This window comes from Wyeomyia smithii, chromosome 3 (genome assembly GCF_029784165.1).
Source record: "Wyeomyia smithii strain HCP4-BCI-WySm-NY-G18 chromosome 3, ASM2978416v1, whole genome shotgun sequence".
Taxonomy (NCBI): Eukaryota; Metazoa; Arthropoda; class Insecta; order Diptera; family Culicidae; genus Wyeomyia; species Wyeomyia smithii.
In genome coordinates, this window is record NC_073696.1 from 66,986,426 (window position 1) to 67,011,874 (window position 25,449).

Genomic DNA, 25,449 nt, shown 5'->3' on the forward strand with positions numbered 1-25,449 from the left:
CATCTATGTTCTCATTCCATACTGTGCAGTTCTTCAAAAAAAAAACACTTTTTCATGCTGCGCGTACTACACCTGTACTTTAAGTCCCTCTCTTCAATTAAGCCTTCGAACGACAGCTCATTTACTTCCCATTGTGCTCAATTGTGCAGTTGTAAGCGACAATAAAATTGCTTATTTTAATAATTTCCACAATTTGCCGTTTTATAGCTCTCTTGATTGCATATTCTGTTCATAGTGTGAAACTAAACGAGCGTCGCTGCAATACTTGTCGGTTTTCATAGCAATGGAGTATGATACATGGCAACATTACAGGTTTATTTGGTAAGGACGAAATGAAATCGTTACCAAAGTTGAAGTGCAATAAATAATCAGACTGTGATGAGGTCTTTCGGATTAAATTCCCCATTACCCTAGCGAACGGCGTAAGAGTTCAACAAACTTTATTTGTGAATAGAATTGATTGCAACAGTAGTATCTCGTTGATATAATTGTCCCTAAAATTTATATCTAATTAGACTCATCCGGTAACTAAATACTTAGCGATGAATAACCATCATTTCAAATGATTATTAGGAGTTGGTCGCACGTGTCACAAGCAGCATTAGGCTTACCTAAATCCGTTGCCCGTTGTTCACGTTTGTCACCGTTCAACCAGCGAATAGTTCTAAAGATAAATCTAACTAATTGAATCTTGCTTTGGATCGCGTATTACAATTTGCTCTCTTCCTCTTCATTCGAGAAACCCGCGCTCACTTATGATGCTAATCAGTCTTGTTCTGAGGGGTGTTTAAAGCTACACTACTATATTGGTTTCTTTTCTGTTGCTGGTGCTTCACAACTGCTTGCTCGAATGCTCGGTAACTAATTGTTAACATGTTATGTTTTGCTTTCCGCAACATGAGGTAAACTACAGCAGATCAATCAGATCAAACTATCTTATCTAACGTGGCACGCTCACACATCCGCAAACAGACTTTTAATATTATGAATGAAGAACAAAAAAACGAATAAATCTTAGTTGAGAGCTATTATTTGCCACACAGTAGAGGCCGACTAGCTTATTGAATCTCGTACACGCGAATAGATTTCGTCGCATTGGTTAGATTTTTATTATTAAATATGTATTAATATTAAATTTTAGCAGAGACTGTCATTAGGGTAAGGCAGGAGCAGCCTAAAGCTAGTAATGAAAACTGGTAAATTTGATAGAGGAAGTAGTTTTAAATTTTAGATCGGATGACTAACTTTTCGAATGCATGTTTACCAGCAATTAACTCTTTTTTATCTATAGATAACCTGTTCACTGTTGTGGCATTAAGAACTAGAGACCCGTTCCATTTGTGGGTAGCCTATCTGTCGTCAGCCAAATTCTTTAAACTTGCTTTGTCATTCATAGTGATCGGAGAAATAGGATTGAGAGAAAAATGTGTGTAATGATTCTCCTATTCTCTCGGACGGTGTAATATTTGTACTATTGTATGTTTTTGTTGCATTTTCCTTTATCCTTTGCTAGTTAGTATTCCTTCTACTATGAAAAAATAGTATGATTTAACATAATATGCACTGTTTCGATTAGATCGATAAAATATATTTTACTTCCTAGTACAAAATTCTGAGGTAATACAATTATTCGGAAGCGAATGTAGTCTTTTCAAGCACAGCAAGAGTTCTTCCGTTCGTACTTTTTCTTGATCGACTTTGGTTTTAGTAGCGTTTTTTCCTGCATGCCTTTCGGTCGTTTCATGCTATAATACACTAGTGCTGGTGCTGCGGTTGCCAATAGTGACAGAACCGTTAGCGTGGGTTATCAGTACTGGGGCTCGGTTCTTGCCAAAGCCAAACATGGGCACATATCGCAACAGGCTATTATTGCTTTTCGATATTTCCGAGTCCCGTTGCAGCAGTGGCTCGACTGGATTGTAAACGTTTTGACCGGCCTGGCCATTGGCACTACAGTCGGCAGCCGGCCGGGTGGGACTTTCACACACTCGGAACTCGGTTGCTACGTTTAAATCGTTCAGATTGATTCCCGGACGCATGTTCATTCCTATATATCCGCTTGAAGTTTGATTCAGATCATTCATGTGCGTAGTTCCAACCAGAAGAGCAGCTGACGGTTCTTCTTTACGTTTTCTTAGTCCCGGAGGCAGCTCGAACTGGTCACTGTCAGTTTCGTTCATCTGAACTGACGCTAACGGTACATCCAGACATGGATTCAGCAGTCTGGGGTAGTTGGAAATGAACTCGGCCACTTCGGATGCAGTCGGTCGCTTTTTATAATCGGTGTTCCAGCATGCTTTCATGAGGCCTTCCAGCTGTGGTTTAACTCCAGCAGGTGTGGTTAGACAATTTCCTTTTATGAGATGTTCCAGCACTTGATTGTTAGTCATGCCTTGAAAAGGAAACGATCCGAATGTGATGATTTCGTACAGCAGAACCGCATAGGACCAAACATCGGAGGCTGGAGTGAAAACTCCCAGAGCTAGTGATTCTGGAGCCATCCAGCGAACTGGAAGCATTCCCTTTCGGTTGAAACGGTAATAGTCATTCTCGAAGGTCGGTCGGGCCATGCCGAAGTCACCGAGTTTCACCATTCGCTGGGCATTTACCATGCAATTCCGGCAGGCTATATCTCTGTGGACATATTTTTGCTCTGCCAGATAGGAAAGTGCACGAGAAACATCCAGTGCCATCATTGTTAGTCGTTTGGAAGAAATATCAGACTCTTCCGAATGCTTAGCATTCACCAGATGACGACGTGCTAGCAAAAACGTTTTCAGATCACCGTACAGCATGAATTCCATAACGGTATAAACCGGTTCACTTTGCAGGCACACTCCCAGTAATTTTACAATGTTACTGTGATCGAATCGTTTCATAGCTTCGGCCTCTGACAAAAAGTCAACCTTATCCTCAGTAGTTGAGCCAATCTTCAGTGTTTTCACTGCAACAGCAGTCCAAGCGTCTCCATCAATTTGCGCCTCACCTCCATACACAGTTCCGAAAGCACCTTCGCCCAAGCGCCGGTTGATAACAACCCGATCCTTTGGAATTTCCCATTTGTCCAGTGTGTTCAGTGGAATCGATGTCGGTGACAGCAAATCGATGCCAAACTTTTGCAAATACTTAGCGGAGCTTTTCATTTTCTGATCGTACCGTATCTGGAAAAAGCAAAACGATGCCAGGGAAATCAGCGCAATAACCAGCACACACATGAATCCCGTGAAGATCAGTACCGCCCCGTCACAATCGGTTCCGAAAACCTTTGCCAAACCACCTAAATTACAGTCAAGTGCCCCATCATCGGGTGGTTTGCCGTCCCGAGTAAACCACACAATCGCAGACTTGTTCAGCGTCAGTGTTCCGCCAACCAACTGATAGTTACTTTCGGAAATGTTCGGCGTAAACTGTCCCACAATGTTCGGCGTTCCGTTGATCCACTGCAATACATTGATAATGGCATACCGAGATCCCTCATCGCCGAATCGAATACGACCGGATACTCCCTGAAAATCGGTCGCCCGTATGACCTCCATTAGCCGGTTAGTCGTTTTGATCGAATGCAAATCACTCAGATAGGAAGGATCCTCCTTGATGAGTTTATCCAAAGCCAGCGCGTACACCCAAACCGCATCGTACGCGTACCCGGCGTAATCCGACTGGACCAAATTGTGCTGCTGCAGGACATTCCGGTACTGAGCCTTCCAGTCGCCGACGGTCATATTGCTCACGTCCAGTGCGTTCTGATCGTTGGCAAACGGAGCGTGCGAGAGTGAAAAGTGTCCGTTGATTGCTTTGAGCATCTCGTGCCGGGTACACTTGGCTTGCAGTCGACTCGAATCGTTCTGCGTTTGGTTCCACTGGTTCGACAGCCAGACCGGTAGAAACCACACGTAACCATTCTCCGCCGTCATCTGAAAGAAGAGGAAAAAAAAAAACGGGGAATGAATACGTAATTGTAGTAGCAATGTATGACCTTTCGTTGGAACTTTGTTGTGACTAAGCAGCAGTGAATTCGTGTTGATAGTTTGTGGGTTAAGGTAAACTTTGATTATGACATTATGATTACTTCTTCGTGGTTAAAGCAATCGTTAGTTCGTTCAAATAGTGCTGAAACATAAATTAACTGAGTTTGACTTCAAATAGTAATAAAATGAATATGCGTTTCAGATATAAAAAATTGTCTTGAAATTTCAAACAAATAATAATTCCCTTGAAACAAAAAAAAATACACTGTATTTTGTTTGGAAGGCCAAACTACTATCTACAACGTTGTCGAAGCCATCACACCAATCGAAAAACCCGTTTTGGTTCTAAACACGTTTTTAAACATCAACACGATTTTTACACAAACCCTTTTCACAAATTAGTTGTGATTAAAGAAAATACTAATATACTAATAGCGTAAAATAACGTATGTAGCCATCATTTGTGCAGAGTTTCAGTCAAACAAAAAATAATGATTCAAAACAACATTAAATTGCCATATTTTGCTCAGAGATAGCTTTTGATGATTTTCCGTCGAAATGCAGAACACGTCAAGATCTGGTGTTATCTGAAAAAACGAAAAAACCGACTTTCTGGGACTTAGAGATTTTTGAGCTGGGAAACGATCTCATTTCACTTGTCCTATTCTCAATATCACTTCACTGTCAATCTCACTACACGGAGGTGATTTTTGTCACCTCACTTGAGGTGGAATCGGAAATAGGTCTAAAAAGGGAAGTGAGCGTGAGAGTGAAATATATTTCACCGTGAAGTGAGTCCCGTAATAAGCACCCTATCCCCGATTCCACATCAAGTGAGGTGACATAAATCACCTCCGTGAAGTGAGATTGACAGTGAAGTGAAAAAGAGAATAGGACAAGTGAAATCAGATTGTTTCCCAGCTGAAAAATGTCTAAGTCCCAAAAAGTCGTTTTTTCCCGTTTTTTTAGATAACGGTGCTTATTACGGGAGTCACTTCACGGTGAAATCAAAGTGAAGTGAACAAAATCCTATTACGGGACTCACGTAAGTGAGAAAAACGTCGCGAAGTGACATCTGCCGTGGAATCTGGGTTATTATGAGTGTCATATCAGTGAAGTGAGAACGGAAAAAGCGACGTTTCGCGTGGAATTATTTCACGACCATTTTGAACGGTGAAATGATTCCACGAAGATGCCATAAGTCTTAAAGTTGATTGATTTTTGATCTAATGGTAAATATTGGATTTTTTCTTCAGTAACGAAACGAATCAGAATTTGTTCCGTGCCTTAAAGCGGTCAAATTATCATTTTTTTTTGCCCGATGAAAAAAATGCAAACTAGTTCAGGAAATTTTCGATACCGAAAAAAACATTTTTTTTTATGCCGAATGTCTTAGAAATGCAGAACATGTCAAGATCTGGTGTTATCTAAAAAAACGGGAAAAAACGACTTTCTGGGACTTAAACATTTTTGAGCTGGGAAACAATCTCATTTCACTTGTCCTATTCTCAATTTCACTTCACTGTCAATCTCATTTTTGGTGATTTTTGTCACCTCACTTGAGGTGGAATCGGGAATAGGTCTAAAAAAGTGAAGTGAGCGTGAGAGTGAAATCTATTTCACCGTGAAGTGACTCCCGTAATAAGCACCAACACCAGATCTTGACGTGTTCTGCATTTCTAAAACATTCGGCATAATAAAAAAATGTTTTTTTCGGTATCGAAAATTTCCTGAACTAGTTTGCTTTTTTTTCATCGGGCAAAAAAATGAAAATTTGACCGCTTTAAGGCACGGATCAAATTCTGACTCGCTTCGTTACTGAAGAATAAATCCAATATTTACCATTAGATCACAAATCAATAAACTTCAAGACTTATGGCATCTTCGTGGAATCATTTCACCGTTCAAAATGGTCGTGAAATAATTCCACGCGAAACGTCGCTTTTTCCGTTCTCACTTCACTGATATGACACTCATAATAACCCAGATAGCCTCCCCAGCTGGTCTCGAGGTACGATGGTGGCCTAACAAGTCAGTTGTCGTAGGTTCGAGTCTCGGCTCGGGAGAGACTGTTAGTGTCAGTAGGATCGTAGCGCTAGCCCCGCAATTGTCCTGTACACTCAACAGTTGGCTGCGAAGTCTGTGTATAGTAAACAGAAGGTCAAGTTCCGAATCGGAATGTAGCACCAAGATTTTGTTTTTAATAACCCAGATTCCACGGCAGATGTCACTTTGCGACGTTTTTCTCACTTACGTGAGTCCCGTAATAGGATTTTGTTCACTTTACTCTGATTTCACCATGGAGTGACTCCCGTAATAAGCACCATTAGCTTAACTGGACTGGACTTTCCATTAAAGAAATATAAAAACATTAAATTAATTAAAAAAGTTATGGCTATTCGGTCTAGATCCGCCACTGTTGTTTTGGCAATCACCGATGCCCGGGGAGACCAGTATGGTTTAAATGGGGTTTGTCAATGGTAACGGTGCTTATTACGGGAGTCACTTCACGGTGAAATATATTTCACTCTCACGCTCACTTCACTTTTTTAGACCTATTCCCGATTCCACCTCAAGTGAGGTGACAAAAATCACCTCCGTGGGGTGAGATTGACAGTGAAGTGAAATTGAGAATAGGACAAGTGAAATGAGATTTTTTCCCAGTTTAAAAATCTCTAAGTCTCAGAAAGTCGTTTTCGACGTTAACTAACGTCTATATCGAAGTTAGGCACCTGAATTTGAAAATCTAGTAATTCAACCAGGGAAAACCAGGGAAAAGTGGTCAGGTTTTGAGCGCTTATTCTTCAGTCATTTATAATCAGGTTTTTGAGGTTTTGGTATCAACCGATCAGAAATTCTTTTACGGTTTAATTTACGTAACAAAAACAAACTATTGTTTGAGATACACTATTGCAAGATTGGTAATTAATATCGATTGTCCAAATCATAGCGCGCAGCCAATCACTACCCCTTTTCCCAAGCACAGTCGACACTAACGGATACAATCGATCTGACTTTGTTGTTATTGTCGTTGTCACTTTCTGTTTCCGATGCTTATTTACGCTCCTTGTCATTTCATTAGCTACTTAGCCCCTCCTTATTTCTTACTAACTGACGAAGCCTTGGTATAAAGGTACCGTTCGAACATTTCACCCCATCAGTTAAGTTTACTAACAGCAGGCAGCAGCAGCGGACATCAACACCGATGGCAGTAGGCGAAGTGGATCAGCAGCGGGCAATAGCGGCGGTGGTAGTGGTTGGCTGCAGTTCTTACCTCTTTCAGTTCGGCTTCCCTTCGTTCTGAGTTGGACCACCAGTAATCCAATTCAGATATCGTTGGGTGAATACAACCCAAAACCGAAAGAGACTCGCACCGCCAGGTGGTTTGAGATGCCATCATCATCCAGCGTATGTGTATATATGCATGTGCACATAACGTGTGTGAATATCTGTAGCGTGTGTCCCTAATATATAAGGTGTGTGGATTGCTATATAGCGTGTGTGTATGTTTATGGCGTGTATGCATGTTTGTAGCGCGCGTGTGCATGTTTATAGCGCGTGTGGCCAGTGATGCCACATATACAGATTTATCTGCATTTATACAGATTTTTTGCGTATTTTTCATACAGAAATCTGCATATACAGATTACAGATTTTCTGGAAATAATACAGATTTATACAGTTTTTTTTTTGGTTTTCATGGGTTCATAAATTAAACTTCTTTATATAATTGAAAAATATAAATTACCTCAAACGCGGTGGAACGTGTCAGAGGTTTTATTATATTCATCCAGTACATATGCAGATTTTATTTTACAGATTTCTTCAAATTTTACCATGGTGATAAGATTTTTTGAGCTCCAAAATACAGATGAAAATGTGGCATCACTGCGTATGGCACCGCCACCGGCACCGCCAGATTTGAGAAGCCACCATCATCCAGCGTATGTCTTTGAGCTATAGAAGAGACTGTTTCTCCTCAAGCAAAGCAGAGGGACGAATGACCGTTTGGGGTTAAAGTCCCTTAAAAAAAATCAATCAATCAAACCCCATCAGTTTCATTACTAAACCGTACCGGTTACATACGGACGCTAGGTGTTAGCAACTGAAAGGAGGAAAGACAAAATAGTACCGTTCATCTCGGGCAGATTTCACCCGTAATGCTGGTGGCTGTTAGTAGTACATGGCTACTGCAAAATACTGAAATGTCTGGAATTCTGGACGGACTAACCAGTAAACAAGAATAATCGGCACCTGGTAACAATTCAAAACCCGTTTGAGAGAGCATAAACATGCGGTTAGAAACAATAAGATCAACGTTTCAAGTGAAGCCGCACACACGTCCAATCTACACCATGATATCGACTGGGAGAGTGCGAAGCTAATTAAAACCGTCCAGAAGGTTTCTCTGCTGAATGCATGGGAATCAATGTACATTTCTAACGCGGAGGAGCCTTCAACCTAGCTAGAAAGAGAGTACGGAGCTCCCCATCTCTCTGAGACTGGGAAGCTGTAGCAAAAAACATTTGTTATCAGTTGGACATCGGGCCTCGTCCTGTAGATGAGTATAAAAATGCTCGAAACCGGTCGACTCTAAAAAGGTAAATTTTATAATTTATCCTTAATATTAAGCAAGAGCAATAAGTGTTGTTGTCTGGTCCCGTTTACGTGTCCGTTCTATCAGTGTTGTATTGTGAAGCTCTTACGTTAGCACTGCTCATATGAATACTAGTGGTACCTTTTGGTGACTCTAAGTTTTGTAATAGAAGCGTTGCAATTCCCTCTCCTATTTGTTTTAATGGAATATAAGAATACGGTAGTCAACGTCATGCGGTCGTGTCTTGAATACCACCCTCCTACTATTTTCGTTTTTTTTTTTAGATAACACCAGATCTTGACGTGTTCTGTATTCCTAAGACATTCGGCATCAAAAAAAATGTTTTTTCGGTATCGAACATTTCCTGAACTAGTTTGCATTTTTTTCATCGAACAAAAAAATTAAAATTTTACCGCTTTAAGGCACGGATCAAATTCGGTTTCGTTTCGTTACTAAAGAATAAATCCAATATTTACCATTAGATCACAAATCAATCAACTTTAAGACTTATGGCATCTTCGTGGAATCAATTCACCGTTCAAAATGGTCGTGAAATGATTCCACGCGAAACGTCGCTTTTTCCGTTCTCACTTCACTGATATGACACTCAGAATAACCCAGATTCCGCGGCAGATGTCACTTTGCGACGCTTTTCTCACTTACGTGAGTCCCGTAATAGGATTTTGTTCACTTCACTCTGATTTCACCGTGAAGTGACTCCCGTAATAAGCACCAGTTCTACATCTACATCTACATTTTTTTATATCATGTGTAAAACTACTATGATGTTATTTACACAACTGTTGCTACGAAAGGGTCCTACGTCATACCCATGTTTGGGTTTCATATTCTTGCAGTGCTAAAGTGTAATTTAATAGCAATGGATTAGAAATCTTCCCAGATGGTCTCGAGGTACGACGCTGGCCTAATAAACCAGCCGTCATAGGTTCGAGTCTCGTCTCGGGAGAGACTGTTAAGGTCAGTAGGATCGTAGCGCTAGCCCCGCAATTGTCCTGTACACTAAACAGTCGGCTGCGAAGTCTGTTTATAAATAAATAGAAGGTCAAGTTCCGAATCGGAATACAGCACCAAGGCTTTGCTTTGCTTTTTTCTTTTGGATTAGAAATTAAGTTATTTTCCTGCCAAAAATGAGAAGATTACTAAAATGTGTAATTGTGCAGTCAACTGTTATGGCGTTATTATTAATTGTACTGAAAAAGCCACAGTTTCCATTGCGAAGAAACAGGTGTTGCGAGAAAAGTGATTATAGTTTTGAGCAGTTGAAATGGAAAGTGTTCTTTCCAGCAGTCATTTTTCGAAATCGAAATACGGATGTGCCAAAAGAAACAGGTACCTACTTTGAAAATATGGAATAATATCGTCCAATCATGATTAACATTTTATAGTTATCCCATCACCGAACCGAGCTATCTGTTTTGAAAATTCAAATTCAAATCACACATTACAATTTTCGGTCAATTCCAGTGAAGTTGTCAATTGGCTGCAGAGCCTCGGACAGTTAATGAATTTCACAGAAACTGATACGAAGATACAGAAATTCTAGCACAGAATATTTTCAAGGTAGGAGCCAAAAAATATAGATAAATGCTGCTTAATACAAACGTAATGTCATTGAGGATTGAATTGAAAGTGTAGAGAAAGATGACCAGACCTATTCGATAAATTTGACCGACCAGATTGGAAAAAAATATGTTGGAATAATATCAATGAAATCTAACAGATGGACAACATTTACATGATCATATGCATATGCAAAGATTATTAGATTATTAGAAGATAAAAAAAGAAAATACACCAATACAAAACTCAGAAGAAACAACTTAAAAATGAAAGAAGCCCTACAAAGACAAAAAAAATATTGATATTTCAATGTATTGAACATTAGAAATAAAAAGCTTATTAAAGCTTTTTTGCAAATGAGCAGTTTGGTTTTCGTCATGGGCATTCCACTACTCATCAGTTACTTAGAGTAACAAATATGATTCGAACTAATAAATCTGAAGGCTATGCGACTGAAGCTGCCCTTCTAGATATAGAAAAGGCATTCGACAGTGTTTGGCATAAAGGTTTATTAGCTAAAATGTCAAATTTCAGTTTTCCGCTTTACCTCTCAAAAATGATACAAAGTTATTCAACTGACCGCACTCTCCAGGTTAACTATCTAAATGGTAAATCTAATAGATTGCCTGTTAGAGCTGGTGTGCCTCAGGGGAGTATCTTGAACCCAATCTTATATAACATTTTCACTTCTGATCTTCATGATTTACCACCAGGTTGTGAGAAATCTCTGTTTTGTGACGATACAAGCATTTCCGCAAAAGGGAAAAGCATTCGTGTTATATGCAGTCGGCTACAAAAAAGTTTAGATATATTTTCTTCATACTTGCAGAAATGGAAGATTTCCCCTAATGCTTCTAAAACACAGTCAATTACTTTTCCTCATAAGCCAAGAGTTTCATTACTCAAACCCACCCATAACCACGTTATTAAGATGAACGGTGTGGTCTTAAATTGGTCTGATCAAGTTAAATACTCAGGGCTAATTTATGATGAGAATCTTACTTTCAAAGAGCACATTGAAAATATCCAGTCAAAGTGCAATTAGTATATCAAATTTTTATATATTCTTATCAACAGGAATTCTAGACTTTGTCTCTAGAATAAACTGTTAATTTACAAACAAATTTTTAGGCCAGCAATGTTATTGTTGTTGTGCAACCAGGAAGAAGACACTTCAAAAAATTCAGAATAAACTTTTGAAAATGATTTTGAAGCGTCCTCGCTGGTTTATCACGAACGAGCTACATAGGCTCACTAATGTAGAAACATCAGAAAATATGTCAAGCCAAATTATCAACAAATTCCGACAAAAATCGTTGCAATCCTCAGCTGCAACGACTAGCTCACTTTATAGTCAGTAAGATAGTTTTAAGTTTATTTTAAGTTTTGTTTTATTCCCTTTTTTTCCTTGACAAGTAGGTTTAATAATTTTTCTACAGTTACATTAACTTAACTGCGAAAGCTAAAAACATTCAATAATATAAAAACGCGTACAAATATTGATTGTTGATATGCCACCATTTGTTGCCGAACACACAATATTAATTCTGAATAGATATTAATACATAAATAAATCATTACAAACATGAATTTCAGATGAAAACGGTTGGCTGCGAATCTCAAGTTTCTACATATCAATTACTAGAACACAGGTAGCATCACCAAAAACAACAGGTTATCGACAACAAAGGAATTGGCAAAGAAATAGCGGCAAACCTGCGCTAGAAGAAAAAAATCCTCACGTTCGATTATGCATTCCACTAATAGCAATAGTTTATCATCGTATGCGTGGAACATCGACATGTTCCGATGCTGTTTTGTTGTTGCTGTTCGTTATTGCCAAATGTTTGAGGACTTGCAAAATTCATTCTAAATTTAAAAAATCGACATTTTTTAGAGAATAAGAACTATCCGTGCCACAGTATAAAAAAGTTTACGGCTAGGATTATTATTAGGAGGAACGATTAGTAGGAGTGGAAATTAATGGACTATTTCTATTTCTAGACATTTGATTTGGCAAAGTAGGCTTAGTTTTTATAGATCATGTGTTTGCTTTATTTTCGGACCACGATTTTATTTTAGATTTTCTTTATATCGATTAACTGTTTTAGTACCAGTTGGCGGTATCCAGAGTACCTCCAGTTTAATATTTGCATATATCCACGTACTCATAACAGTGAAAATTTAAAGCAGCATAACATTTCCACTCACTCGTTGGCTGTGATGATTCATACTAACAATTTTAAAACGTAATTGAACGAGTTCCGATTTAAATTTATTGTACGATGCTGACCTAAGAAGTGCTCCGCTTGACATTTTGCATCCTAACATGTTGTGCACTGGAACCCCTTTGCCAAACAGTTGAAACAGCACATGCCGCATTTTACGGTTCATACCTGGCAAAATTTTATATTTGATAACACTCGCATATATCTACATACCGCTCAGGCAGTGTGGTATAAAGCCACTAGGCGCTCTAATAGCCGCCGTGCCACACCGAGCTGAAACGTTTCCAAATGCAAATCTGCGAGCGGTGTAACTACGGAGGAAAGTCTGGGATTATAAAAACATAATCGAGTATTAAGATATGTAAACGCTTGGAGAAATCTTCGCCAAGGTCACGTCTAGGATACTTGTAAATATGCAAAATGTAAGTGTAATTTTTATTATGTTCAATTACGCAGGAAATACTGACTGGCTCCAAACTATGCCTTTATAATTTATAAGGATGTCTTCAGTAGAAACTTAATTTAGAGATGAATACGGGATTTTTTTCAGGCCTGGCTCGAGGCCAAATCGCGGTAGATCGACTCCCGACTTTCGTTAAACTTGTTTAGCTGTAGTATTTTGCATCCATGGGTTAGGTGTGAGCTACCTATCCTCAAATGCAAATGTGAAGTAGCATTAGATATTTTTTTAACTTTGACCGCTTCTCTATACACATTTTAAATGAGTTAAGCATTGTCTAGTAAATCGTTTCTGATGAAAATTTGGTCGGAGTTTCACATCATTTATTAGCTGAAAAAGAGGAGTGGTTTATGATTATTTTCATTTTTTATCCATCAGGCACTTTGTGATTCCGGAAATTTCCGACATTTGGACATGCTTGACATTTTTTGTGATTTTGGCATTTCTACCATTTTTGAAATCCTTGACATTTCCGCTTATTTTGGGCTCTCAATAGGGTAAATTCAAGTACAAAAACTTAAATCGATGCAACAGTTTTTGTAAAAAAATCTTCTCAACTAAAAAAGAGAAAGAACACTTTTTTGAAAATACTTATTTTAGTTTACTTAAGAAAACCACCACAAGGGAAATGATAAGATCATAACATTTCATGAATGCACAAATCTGGAATTATGGTATTTACCATGGAAGACCTTCTAAACAGCAAAAGAACGTTGTACAGTATGCAAAAAAGTTTATCCACCCCTCGCTCGCTCTCACCAATTTGTTTTTTTTCTGATAAAAATCCGCTTAATTTAATGAGTGTTCCTTCATGATTTATCATGTTATGGTTTTTTATCACATTGCTAATGAAAACACGGCGCCAGTGGGACGAAATCGAAAATAGTGGGACATCGGAGTTTGTGATGAAGCGCATGGTTTTAGCGTAACGATGTCTTCTATAAAGTTCCTCAGGTTTGTAAGTACTTTATTTGGATGGTGAATTTTTGTTTGAGGGGGGAGTACAGTAAAATAAAAAAAATACTTTTGACGTTGACTAACGTCTATATCGAAGTTAGGCACCCGAATTTGAAAATCTAGTAATTCAACCAGGGAAAAGTGGTCAGGTTTTGAACGCTTATTTTTCAGTCATTTATAATCAGGTTCTCGAGGTTTTGGCATCCATCGATCAAAAATTCTTTTACGGTTAAATTCATGTAACAAAAACAAACTATTGTTTGAGTACACTATTGAAAAATTGGTAATTAATATCGATTGTCTAAATCATACCGCGCAGCCAATCACTACCTCTCTTCCCAAGCACAGTCGACACTAACGGATACAATCGATCTGACTTTGTTTTTATTGTTGTTGTCACTTTCTGTTTTCGATGTTTATTTGCGTTCCTTGTCAATCCATTTTCTACTTAGCCCCTCCTTCTTTCTAACTAACTGACGAAGCCTTGGTATAAAAGGTACCGTTCGAACATTTCACCCCATCAGTTTTAAAACTAAACCTTACCGGTTACATACGGACGCTAGGTATTAGCAGCCGAAAGGAGGAAAGACAAAATAGTACCGGTCATCTCGTGCCGGTTTCACCCGTAATGCTGGTGGCTGTTAGTAGTACATAACTACTGCAAAATACTAAAATGACTGGAATTCTGGACGGACTTACGAGAATAATTGGCAACTGGCACCTTGTGGTGCCTTGAAGTTTTATAATAGAAGCGGTTAATTGAATTTTCTGTTTTGCAAAATGCTGCTGCTAGCGGAAAAAAACCTTGCAAAATTGCATGTTTTTGTTGGTGTTAATATTACGACAGCGGCCGGCGCAGCTTTCAAGAAATTTTTTTCCTTGCCATTTCATCATCTGCTTAGCTCCTCCTTCTTTCTAACTAACTGACGAAGTCTTGGTATAAAAGGTACCGTTCGAACATTTCACCCCATCAGTTTTATTACAAAACCGTACCGGTTACACACGGACGCTAGGTTCTAGCAGCTGAAAGTTAGTAGTACATGGCTACTGCAAAATACTAAAATGACTGGAATTCTGGACGGACTAACCAGTAAACGAGAATAATCGGCAACTGGTACCTTTTGGCGCCTCGAAGTTTTATAATAGAAGCGGTTAATTGAATTTTCTGTTTTACAAAATACTGCTGCTAGCGGAAAAAACCTTGCAAAAATGCATGTTTGTGTTGGTGTTAATTTTACGGCAGCGCTAGGTGTTAGCAGCTGAAAGGAGGAAAAACAAAATAGTTCCGGTCATCTCGTGCCGGTTTCACCCGTTATGCTGGTGGCTGTTAGTAGTACATGGCTACTGCAAAATACTAAAATGGCTGAAATTCTGAACGGACTAACCAGTAAACTAGAATAATCGGCAACTGGCACCTTTTGGTGCCTCGAAGTTTTGTAAAAGAAGCGTTGCAATTCCCTCTACTATTTCTTTCAATGGAATATAAGAATACGGTAGTCAACGTCATGCGGTCGTGTCTTGAATACCACCCTCCTACTATTTTATTTCTCAATTAACTTGTCAACTTTCTTCCGAAACATTGCAGAACTAACTATTTTGAACAAGTTTGGAGAAGATCAAAAAATTGTATCTTTAAGTTGACTAAGTTATGAGATATAAAAGTAAAGCACCCCCTTAAAATGTGTTTTTGCGTAATCACTCTCTGATCTTAAATTTTGCATTATTAAAGTGTTCTTTTAAGTTCAAACTAAGATTATAAGACACATTTTTCTAAAAGAAAGTGTATCGTTATCTCTTAGTTTGAATGAGGTATGTCTGTTTTTGCAATTTTCTGACACAATTTTCACGAAAGCGTATCTTACGGAAAGGCAGATTTTGCCAACTACTTCCAGTTCCATTTTGTTCGGATACTTATTCCCTCCAATTGTGTATGTATATGGTACTGGGAACTCATAATAATTACTTGAAAAAAAAAACTGCAACTTTTTTGGAATTTGAATAATTGCTAATTTTTATTCATCCTCTGAATATTCATATCATCCTACTATATCGTTACAAGAGATGTTCGCTTATTTCAACAGTCGCAACATATCTTCTATAAAGGTTCATGACACCATCAGTCTGTTTGGTGAGTGACACATTCGGTGCATTCCATGCTGACCTTATGCGTTTTGCTCGTGTTGGGGTTGACTACATGGTTTCCGTAAAAAGCTTGGCAGCATTTTTCTTGTTTTCACTACGAGCATTTATTTGAGCAGCAAATGAAAGCTCAGCAGCAGTCCTCCACTATCTGGGATTAGCAACCCACCGTCTCTTACTTCGATCAGTCAGTCTATCAAAAGCTTTTTATCTTCACTTTTTCTGCAAGCCAAGTTATGTTATAATCCGCGAAAAAGGTATAAGTCCGCCTGGATTTGTTAGACGTTTCAACACTTCTCGTAAACTTTTAAGCCCCTCCCTCTCAAATTATCAAGCGTCCATGGCCTACTCATTTACGGGCACCGGTTGTCCTAATTGCAACACATAACATGAAATGATGAGGATTGAAATTTTATCAAACTCCGAAAAAGTTGCAGTTTAATTTCCGAAAAGTAATTATGAATCTCCCTCGATTTCTGTTTGATATATACTGCCCTTCCAAGCATAGTTGTCCCAGCGTGCATAAGGTTTGTGTAGAACATGGGACTATTATGATTGGAACGGCAGTATACACAATAGAATAAGTATCCGCACAAAATTACCATCCAAATAAAGTACTCACAAAACTGAGAATCTTTCTAAAAGACATCGTTGCGCTAAAATCATGCGTTTCGTCACAAACACCGATGTCTCACTATTTTTGATTCCGTGCCAATGTGCGAAGATTTTAACTTTACTTTAGATTTTATGTGATGCAAGACGAAAAAGGTAACAAATTACGCAAAAATGTTTATCCATCCCCAAACGGATATTACGATTCAAGTGTGCTTACCAAAGTTTTAGTGTCTATTCTGCAACTATCTCGAATGTAAATATTGTGTCTGGCTGTCATCTAGTGTTCTGAGCATTTTGAAAAGCACAATTCAAAATTATTGAACATCACAAAACTGGTAAAAGCTAACGTAATATTGCCAATACTGTCCAGCTTTACAAAGATACGGTCGCTAGGATTTTGCAGATGGACAAAAAACGTGGTTCTATCTCACCAGCTGAGAGAGTGGAGTGTCCTTCAAAGGCAACTGGCCGAATTGACAGAGCTATCGTGAAGAAGGCAGAGTGGGAACTATCAGCTCTGAAAATTGCGAAACAAACTGAAAGCGATTTTCCATTCTGACATCACAATCCGTACGAAATCGCCTTCATAAGAAGAGTCTGAAAGGCAGAAGCCATGGTGAATTGAGTCCTGGACCACATTTCATGAACCAGCGGTGACTGGAATAAGGAGATTTGATCAGACGAGCCGAAAGCAATACTTTTTGGGTCTGATGGTATCACAAGAATATGGTGGTGAACCGGTGAAAGTTTAAAAACGGAGTGTTTGTGACCTACAATCGAGTATAGCGGTGCACACTGGTTCAATAAGACAAAAAGTGGAACTACATTCTTTGTATAGCACCTTTCCTCTTCAACTTAGCTTAACGGTTTCTTCGGAACAATTGTTTGTATGAACGGGCCACATGATCTCAAATTGTCAAAAGTTATGTGAAGTTTACTATATTAAAAAAAACTAACATTATTTTGTTAAGAGATAGAGGAATAGTTTGTTCAGCAAAGTTGAAGAAAACTTATATACCTATGAAACTTTGCTGAAGAACAAAATTCCTATCTTCATTTGATATAAAGTTATGAGGTATATTATATGGAAGTTACTTAAAATTTAGTTCTTTGTACTCACTTCTGTTGTTTGCATTTTACTTTTTTTAAATTGTTATGGTACACAATACACACAATACAGACTCTACATCTCCAGGACTTTTGCTTACAAAGTTATATAAGTTATAAAGTTATATGGTTCATTTATTTTTTTCACTAGGGTGGTTCCAAACGCTTGGTAGATTGTCGAGGGTCGGAAATCACAACTCTGAGCGCTTTGAGGCATCTCTAAATCATGTCCAATTGAGCTGAAATTTTGCACAGATCATTTTTTTTGGGTCAGTGAACAAAATGTACATGATTGGTTTTTGATGATTTTTTTTCCTACGGTCATTATCACCCTACTCTGTACTCAATGAAAATACGAATTCTATATGTTCAGCAAAAAATCATATTTCTACACGTTCTAAAGCTTTGTCAAATAAACCATTCACCAGCTAGGATGAAGGTGAAAGCCGCTATGGAATAAAGTTCCACTTTTTGCCCTATTGGACCACTACATAACGCACAGTGGTACAATAAGGCAAAAAGTGGAACTTAATTCCATAGCGCCTTTTACCTTCATCCTAGCTTAATAATGTCTTCGAAACAATTGTTTGTATGAATTACCCGCATAATCGCAAATTGTCAAAAAATAAGGAAAGGTAACTAAGCTAAAAATAAAAGAAAAAACTTTTTTGTGTTAAGAGGTATAGAAATGTTTTATTCAAGAAAATTGTAGAAAACTCAAAATATGAAACTTTGTTGAACAAATAAAAATCCTATCTTTTTTCGGTACAAAGTCATAAAGTATATTACATGGAACTTACTCAAAAGTTTGTTTTTTGTACTTAACTTTTGTTATTAGCATTTTACACGAAAGTGTTGCTCGGAGGAATTGTTAGTGCATACAAAACACACATTTTTACTGAAGACCATATATCTCCAGGACATTTCCTTACAAAGTTATATCGTATTATAGCTTATTTTTTCGATAACTTGAAGAACGTATAGGTTTAAAAGGGGCAGGGGGAATCATGATGTCAATACTTTTCCTTGAACACACGTTTTTGTAGAAGGTCACACATCTCCAGAACTTTTCCTTACAAAGTTATAGCATATTTTGGTTCATTTTTTTCGATAACTTTAAGAACGTATAAAGTAAAAAGGGACAAGTGGAATCATGATGTCAATACTTTTTCTCAAAGTTTAGCTCGAGTGCTCAAAACTGTTAAAAGTTCCATCTGTCCCAATCCACCTTATCTTTATTCTATACGCTGTTAAGGTTATCGAAAAAATACGCTGAAATGTGCTTTAACTTTGTAAAGAAAAGTCCTGGGGATGTGTGGCCTTCAACAAAAACATGTGTCTTGTAGGCCCAAATGCTTCTTTCGAACAACGTTTTCTTTAAAAATGTAACTAACAAAAGTCAAGTACAAAAAACTAACTTTTAAGTAACTTTTATAAAATAAACTCTGTAACTCTGTACTCAATGAAGATAGGGATTTTGTTTGTTCAGAAAAGTTTCATATTCTTGCATGTTCTAAAACTTTGCAAATAAGCCATTCGTCTGTCTCTTCACACAAAAAAGTTAGTATTTTTTATATATGAAAACCTACTGTAACATATGCTCGCCGTACTCTAATCTGGGTGGATTGGGACAAATGAAACCTAAAGGAGATTATAGTAGTTTAGCTTAACTTCAAGGAAAAGTATTGAAATCATGATTCCACTTGCCTCTTTTGAACCTATACGTTCTTGAAATTATCGAAAAAATAAGCTAAAATATTATATAACTTTGTAAGGAAAAGTCCTGGAGATATATGGTCTTTGGCAAAAATGTGTGTTTTGTGTGCCCTAACAATTTCTCCAAACAAAACTTTCGTGTAAAATGCAACTACAAAAAACAAACCTTCAAGTAAGTTCCATGTAATATACTTCATAACTTTGTACCGAAAAAAGATAGGATTTTCATTTGTTCAACATTTGTTCATATTTTTTAATTTTCTACAACTTTACTGAATAAACTATTCTTCTATTTCTTAACACACAAAAGTTAATTTTTTTTTATTTTTAGTATAGGAAACTTTTTATATTTTTCGACAATTTGCGATTATGCGGGTCATTTATACAAACAATTGTTCCGAAGCAACTATTAGGCTAGAATGAAGGTGAAAAACGCTATAGAATTAAGTTCCACTTTTTGCCTTATTGGACCACTGTGCAATGGGGAATCGCTGGCCATCAGCCCAATTTTTTTTTACGTCAACTGTTTTATAATATTTTTTCTTTCTTGCTACACCATTCAAGTGCCTAAATCCAAAATTTGGGCGCAATATTATGAAAACTGATTTTTTATGACTTTTCGAAGCTTGGCATACTGACGTTTTTTGACATATTTTTGAAAAAAAAAAGTACCTACATTATTTTGAAACGCTCTGCAGCTTCAATAATAACTTGGTTTTTTATGGAGTCAAAGGAAAAGTTGCTCGAAATATTGTGCAAAACAAATCTCTTTCATAAGATATTGTGAAATTTGGTCATAGTAGGCCTAACACTAGAAAATTGATGGAAACGTATTTTTTTGTAGAAAAGCAGCTTAAAAGTTTGGTTACCGCAGTTTGCCACGGTTGTGACTACATCCAAAATTTAGGTAAAAACGTATGTTTTCAAATGCATACTGTCCGCTGTAACGCGAAACTGCGCAAATTGTCTCTTTAGTGAGAAATGCGATAGAAGATTTTTTTATTATATTTTTTACACTTAACATTTTATCAAGAATTTAATTTAATCAAACTCATAATGCTGCATTGATGGAAATGTGTGATATCAACATCAATCCGTAATGGTTAAAAAATAAAATTGGGCAAAAATCACAAAATCAATCAATAGAAGTTATAAAAAAAAACATGATCATTGTTTCTTTCTCATTAAATATTTCTTACAATGATTGATGAGAATCACGGTGTCTCTGGTTGAAGAACTTATCAAAAAAAAAAATTAGTATCGCTCTAATACTCGTCATTCGAAAGCTTGAGCTGTCCCCTCTAATTTCCTACCAAAATTGAAATGTTCTATCGGGGGGTCTAGAACAATTTGTTTTCGAACATATATTTGTAATTGAAAAACTAGTTAAATGGAAATAAATAATATGTTTCAGAAATACAAAAAGTTATCAGGGCTCTCTGATCGTACTGAAATATTCAGGGTTGTTTTTATTTATATAACAAAACGAAGCTTTACATAATATCACATTTTTTTAAAAGGGTTAATTTGGAGTCGAAAATCAGCTGAAAACAAATAAAATGTTGTGACTTTGAATACATTGATTTTGATTGATGATTGATTTGATTGATTTCTTAAAATCCTATAAAAAAATATAAAATACCGGTTGTTAAGAGTTGCTGTCGTGGTTTCATTATAGGATATTTGCATTTTTCTTCAAAAAATGGTGATTATTACAGCTCTTTTTTGCTTGTCAACAAAACTGGACCTTGTATCTAAGCTATACGTTTTATAGAGCAACTCAAGAGCTTTCATTTGATGTTATTAAAAACTGCGCCGTTTTAGTAACGACCGAGAAAATTTCATTATTCATACATGTTCTACAACATTATTTAAACCCATTGTGTCAGGAGCGCAACTACGTTTTGTATCGGTGTCCCCCAATCGAGCTTAAATTTCCAGGGTTTGTTCATTCATGAAATAATTTGTACATATAAGTTTTTTGGGAAAAGTGTGAGTGGAGTGAAAAGGTTTCCAACCTGTATTCACGTCTGGTCTAGAACCAGGGGGACCCCTGGTGTCGAAAGGCCCCGGACATTTGCCCTCCCCACTTAAATCCGGCCTGGTGAAATGGCATTTTGAACTCTCATGTCCAGGTGCTGCTAAAATCATAATGTTACTGTAACTTTGACTAGAATGCATCGATTTTTCTGCAATTCGGTATGCTTACTGAACCATTGTACCAGAGATGGTCGAGTTTGCCTTTTTTCAAACCCGTACCCGAATTTAGTTTTTCGGTTGAAACCCGAACCCGACCCGAAACTTTTTTCCGTCCAAACCGGAACCCGAAAATTTTATTTTTGGGAAACCCGAACCCGACCCGAATCCGAAGCTGTGAACCCCGAGCCAGACCCGAACCCGAGATTTTTTTGGAGGTCAATTTTTTAAACCAATTTGAGACTGGAATGTTATAGAGCTATAGCCTGCTATAGCCAGCATTTTGAATGCAGGTACAAAATGGAGTTGCGCTCCTTGTGTAACAGGTTCAAATGATGGCCCAAACATTGTTATAAAAAAATCGATTTATTTTTAAACGGTGAACTTTTTGAATACGTTCAATAAAAACTATTCATTCCGCGTCGAACACTCGACAGAAACGGACGTGCAAAGTGGTCGTTCTATTACAATCCGGTCCGTGTGTACGAATAGCCAAACAAAAGAGTGTATTATTCGCGCTAAAGGCCAACTAGATTGTGAGTTGTGTCGCTTCGTTCTGTACCCGGCTCGCAACTTTGGCTGTATTGGTGCAAAATACCAGCTGCAGTTTTGATCTGTGCACAGTGAATAGATCTTTCTAATTCAAGGCCATCAGTAGACAGTCGAGTCGTGTCGCTGTGCTGAGTGATCTCACACCCGGCTCACTGCTGGTGGCTGTATTGGTGCTGCTGTACTGGTGCTGCTGTACTGGTGCTGCTGGCTGCTTTGGGTGCAGCTTCGAACTATCGGACAACCACTGCTGGAAGGAAGAAGTAAATAGGTACGTGTTCTTGTCGGCGCTAGTGCGCTACATTTAGCGCGATGGATATAGATCCCTCACCTCCCGTGCCACCATCCCCGAACCCCCCCTGACCCTGACCCTTCTGTTACCCCCTCCCCTGTTCATTCTCCAGTCCCCCCTCGCCCCAGGCTTTACCCGGACGGATCTCAACAGGGCAGCTATACTGTTTATTTTCGTCCAAAGGCAGGAGTGAATTCAAAGCGATTAAACATATTGCAAATTTCTAAAGACCTGACGAAGGGGTACAAGGCCGTGACCGAAATTTCCAAGGTCCGACCTAACAAGCTCCGTGTCGTGGTCAGTGATCTGGCACAGGCCAATGCTATCGCTTGCTATGAGCTTTTTTTGTCTCAGCAGTTTGTACACTCACAATTTTCGAGTCTTTTTTACCCCACTTTACCCTTTTCAAAAAATCTAAGATTATGCCACACATTGTTTTATTATATGAATAAACAAAACTTGAAGGTTTCAACACTATCTGATCGGGCTCCCAGCACCTAAATCGTTATAAAAAATTTATTCTGCCGCAATATCGCACCAACAAGTACGGAAATTCATTTTTTGTCAGAGGTGTGGTGCTTTGGAATTCATTGCCTGTTTATCTCTCTAATGAAAAATCATTTTTAGCTTTTAAGGGGGGATGTAAAAAGCACTCAGGTGAGATAGTTGAGAAAAAGATTAAACGAAGAGTAAGAATATTTATAAGAAAAGTACTGTAGTCCAACAACTTCAAGTATAATTAGAGACCGGCACTTTTCTACTAGAAACTACATAATGTAACATAAAAAGACATAGTCTTACGTTACAAAATTTGAAATAAATAAATAAATAAATAAATAAATCCCTTGATAAGTATACATAAGTCCCATTCCACCAGCTTTTCAATTACAAAAAAAATGTCTGAAAAAAAATGTTCTGGACCCGCCGATAGAACATTTCAATTTTAGTAGCATATCAAAGGGGACACCTTGAGCTTTCGAATGATGAGTATAAGAGCGATACTAGTTTTGCTCGGATAAGTTTCTTCTACCAAAGACACCGTGGAATGCGTCGTTTCCTTAGCTAATAAAACTTTTGCTCAACGCTGTTATGCTTGTAAAGCTACGATATCGGAGTTTAATAACATTAAAAATGCAAACATTGTGAACGCATATTATTTGAATTACGGAATATCTTCGCTTCATGGTAGGATACGTTGTTTTCCAGAGTAGGGAGGGGGGTTAAATTTGGTTCCATTTTCTTGGCTAGTTCTCAAACTACCCTCTCCTAGGTTGAGGGGCTTGACGGTTTTGCAATTAGTAATATCTGGTTTAAATTCGCGAACTAACATACTCTTTTCGTTTACGTATTATACAAGATATATCCAGTCTAATAAGGCCAGATGCTAGTTGCAAAACACCTCAAACGTTCTTTGAAAGACTTCGATGGGCTTTTCGGTAGTAATCAAAGTGAGGAAGCAATAAAAATTAACCTAATGACATACTGCATGACCATAGTGAAATGATTAGAATAAATGGACTTTTAACTATGAAGCTCATTGGATTCTTTCATTGCAACGGGCAACGGCCGTAATAAGGCGAAGTTGAATGTTAATGACAATGATTGGGTGGAATGTTTGAGTCATTTAACACTTTGATGAAAGGTCAGATTGATTGATCTCGTCTTTTACGGATTAAACAGTTTTAATTGACTATTGTAACAACTAAGACATGCTTTCTACTGAGGTGCCGAGAGGGCTCAGTAAAGAAATTTGGCATAGTAATCAAAAGATTGCGTTATCAACTTTCTCAAAGCCAACGCTTAACCAGTAGTTAGATATATGCGTGGTAGGAATTCAGATTTATTTACATCAATTTTCATTGTTCCAATCAAATTATCAATCCAATTTCCTTTCTTTTTTTCTCAAATGCGAGAAAAATCAAGAATTAGAACGAACGAACAATCAAGCAATTACCCTGAGGAATATAATCAAACAAAGGTCAACGAAAAAATGGTTATAGGTAACAAACATGAAACAGGGTAAGTAAAAGATTGAAGCACAGCAGGTATGTAAAAAAGCAAATAAGGTTATTATTGTTATTACTATTTATCAAATGTTTCATCGGACAAGAGTTTTAATGAATAAAAATATTTAACCCTCTAGTGCCCAAATTAATTTCTAGACGGGCTTCGGTAAAATCACTATGAATCAATATAAACACTTTTTAAGAATTTATTGAAGCTTTTTTTTTTGACTGAAGCCCGCCAAAAGGCGGCATTGGGCACTAGAGGGTTAAATATATGTGCGGTTGGGAGGGGCTACCTTGAGAGACCCTGGACGCAGACCGTCATACGAGACAAATATTACATAGATAACATATATTACAAATGGATAAAATATATTAACATCAACCACAGATGCATCTATTTCTTCATCTATATCTAATTTTTCTTTTCATGCACCTTTCTGCAACTACTATCACTGTTCCCTTCGACTATCCCCTATATTCAATCTTGTCTTACTATACGGCGTTCCAACGCAGAATTTATTTGACCTCTCGGGTTACTATGCTGCGATGCCAAATCTAAATCTCTCCTCTGGTACAGCATGGAAAGTGCTTAAACACTGGAGACTTGGCCCTGCGGCCCCCTTCTGAACCCAAAAATTAAAATGAAAATGGAAATTTACTTGATTAGTTCTCAAACTATGCAAAAGTTAGTGTTTCATCAGTATGGGAATCCTCTCTTCTAGAGGAGGGAGGGGTGTCGAATCACCATTGAAATTTTTCTTGCTCCCAAAAACTTTCACATGCCAAATTTGGTTCTATTTGTTTGATTAGTTCTTGAGTTATGCAGAAATTTGTATAAACCCACTTCTCTGCTAGAGTGTGAACGGGTGTCATATAACCATAGAATCATATTTGGTCCCTGCAAACAACCACATGTCAAATTTGGTTCCATTTACTTAAACAGTTCTTGAGTTATGCAAAAATAGGAACCCTCTTTTCTACAGGAGGAGTCTCAAACTTTCCCGGCATCAAAACATATTTTTTCACGCCGATCAG

At 37.7% G+C, this 25,449-nt stretch overlaps 1 protein-coding gene across 3 annotated transcripts in view; it reads right to left on the minus strand.

Moving 5' to 3' along the window:
* Positions 1-423: 423 nt before the first annotated feature.
* The window catches only part of LOC129732457 (receptor-type guanylate cyclase gcy-5-like), a 155,807-nt gene continuing 130,781 nt past the window's right edge, over positions 424-25,449 (minus strand). For all 3 annotated transcript variants that reach the window (XM_055693353.1, XM_055693354.1, XM_055693352.1), the window contains one exon: positions 424-3,914. In XM_055693353.1, coding sequence (XP_055549328.1) covers positions 1,746-3,914 — 2,169 coding nt within the window. In that variant the 3' untranslated portion in view covers positions 424-1,745. The remainder of the gene's footprint in view (positions 3,915-25,449) is intronic.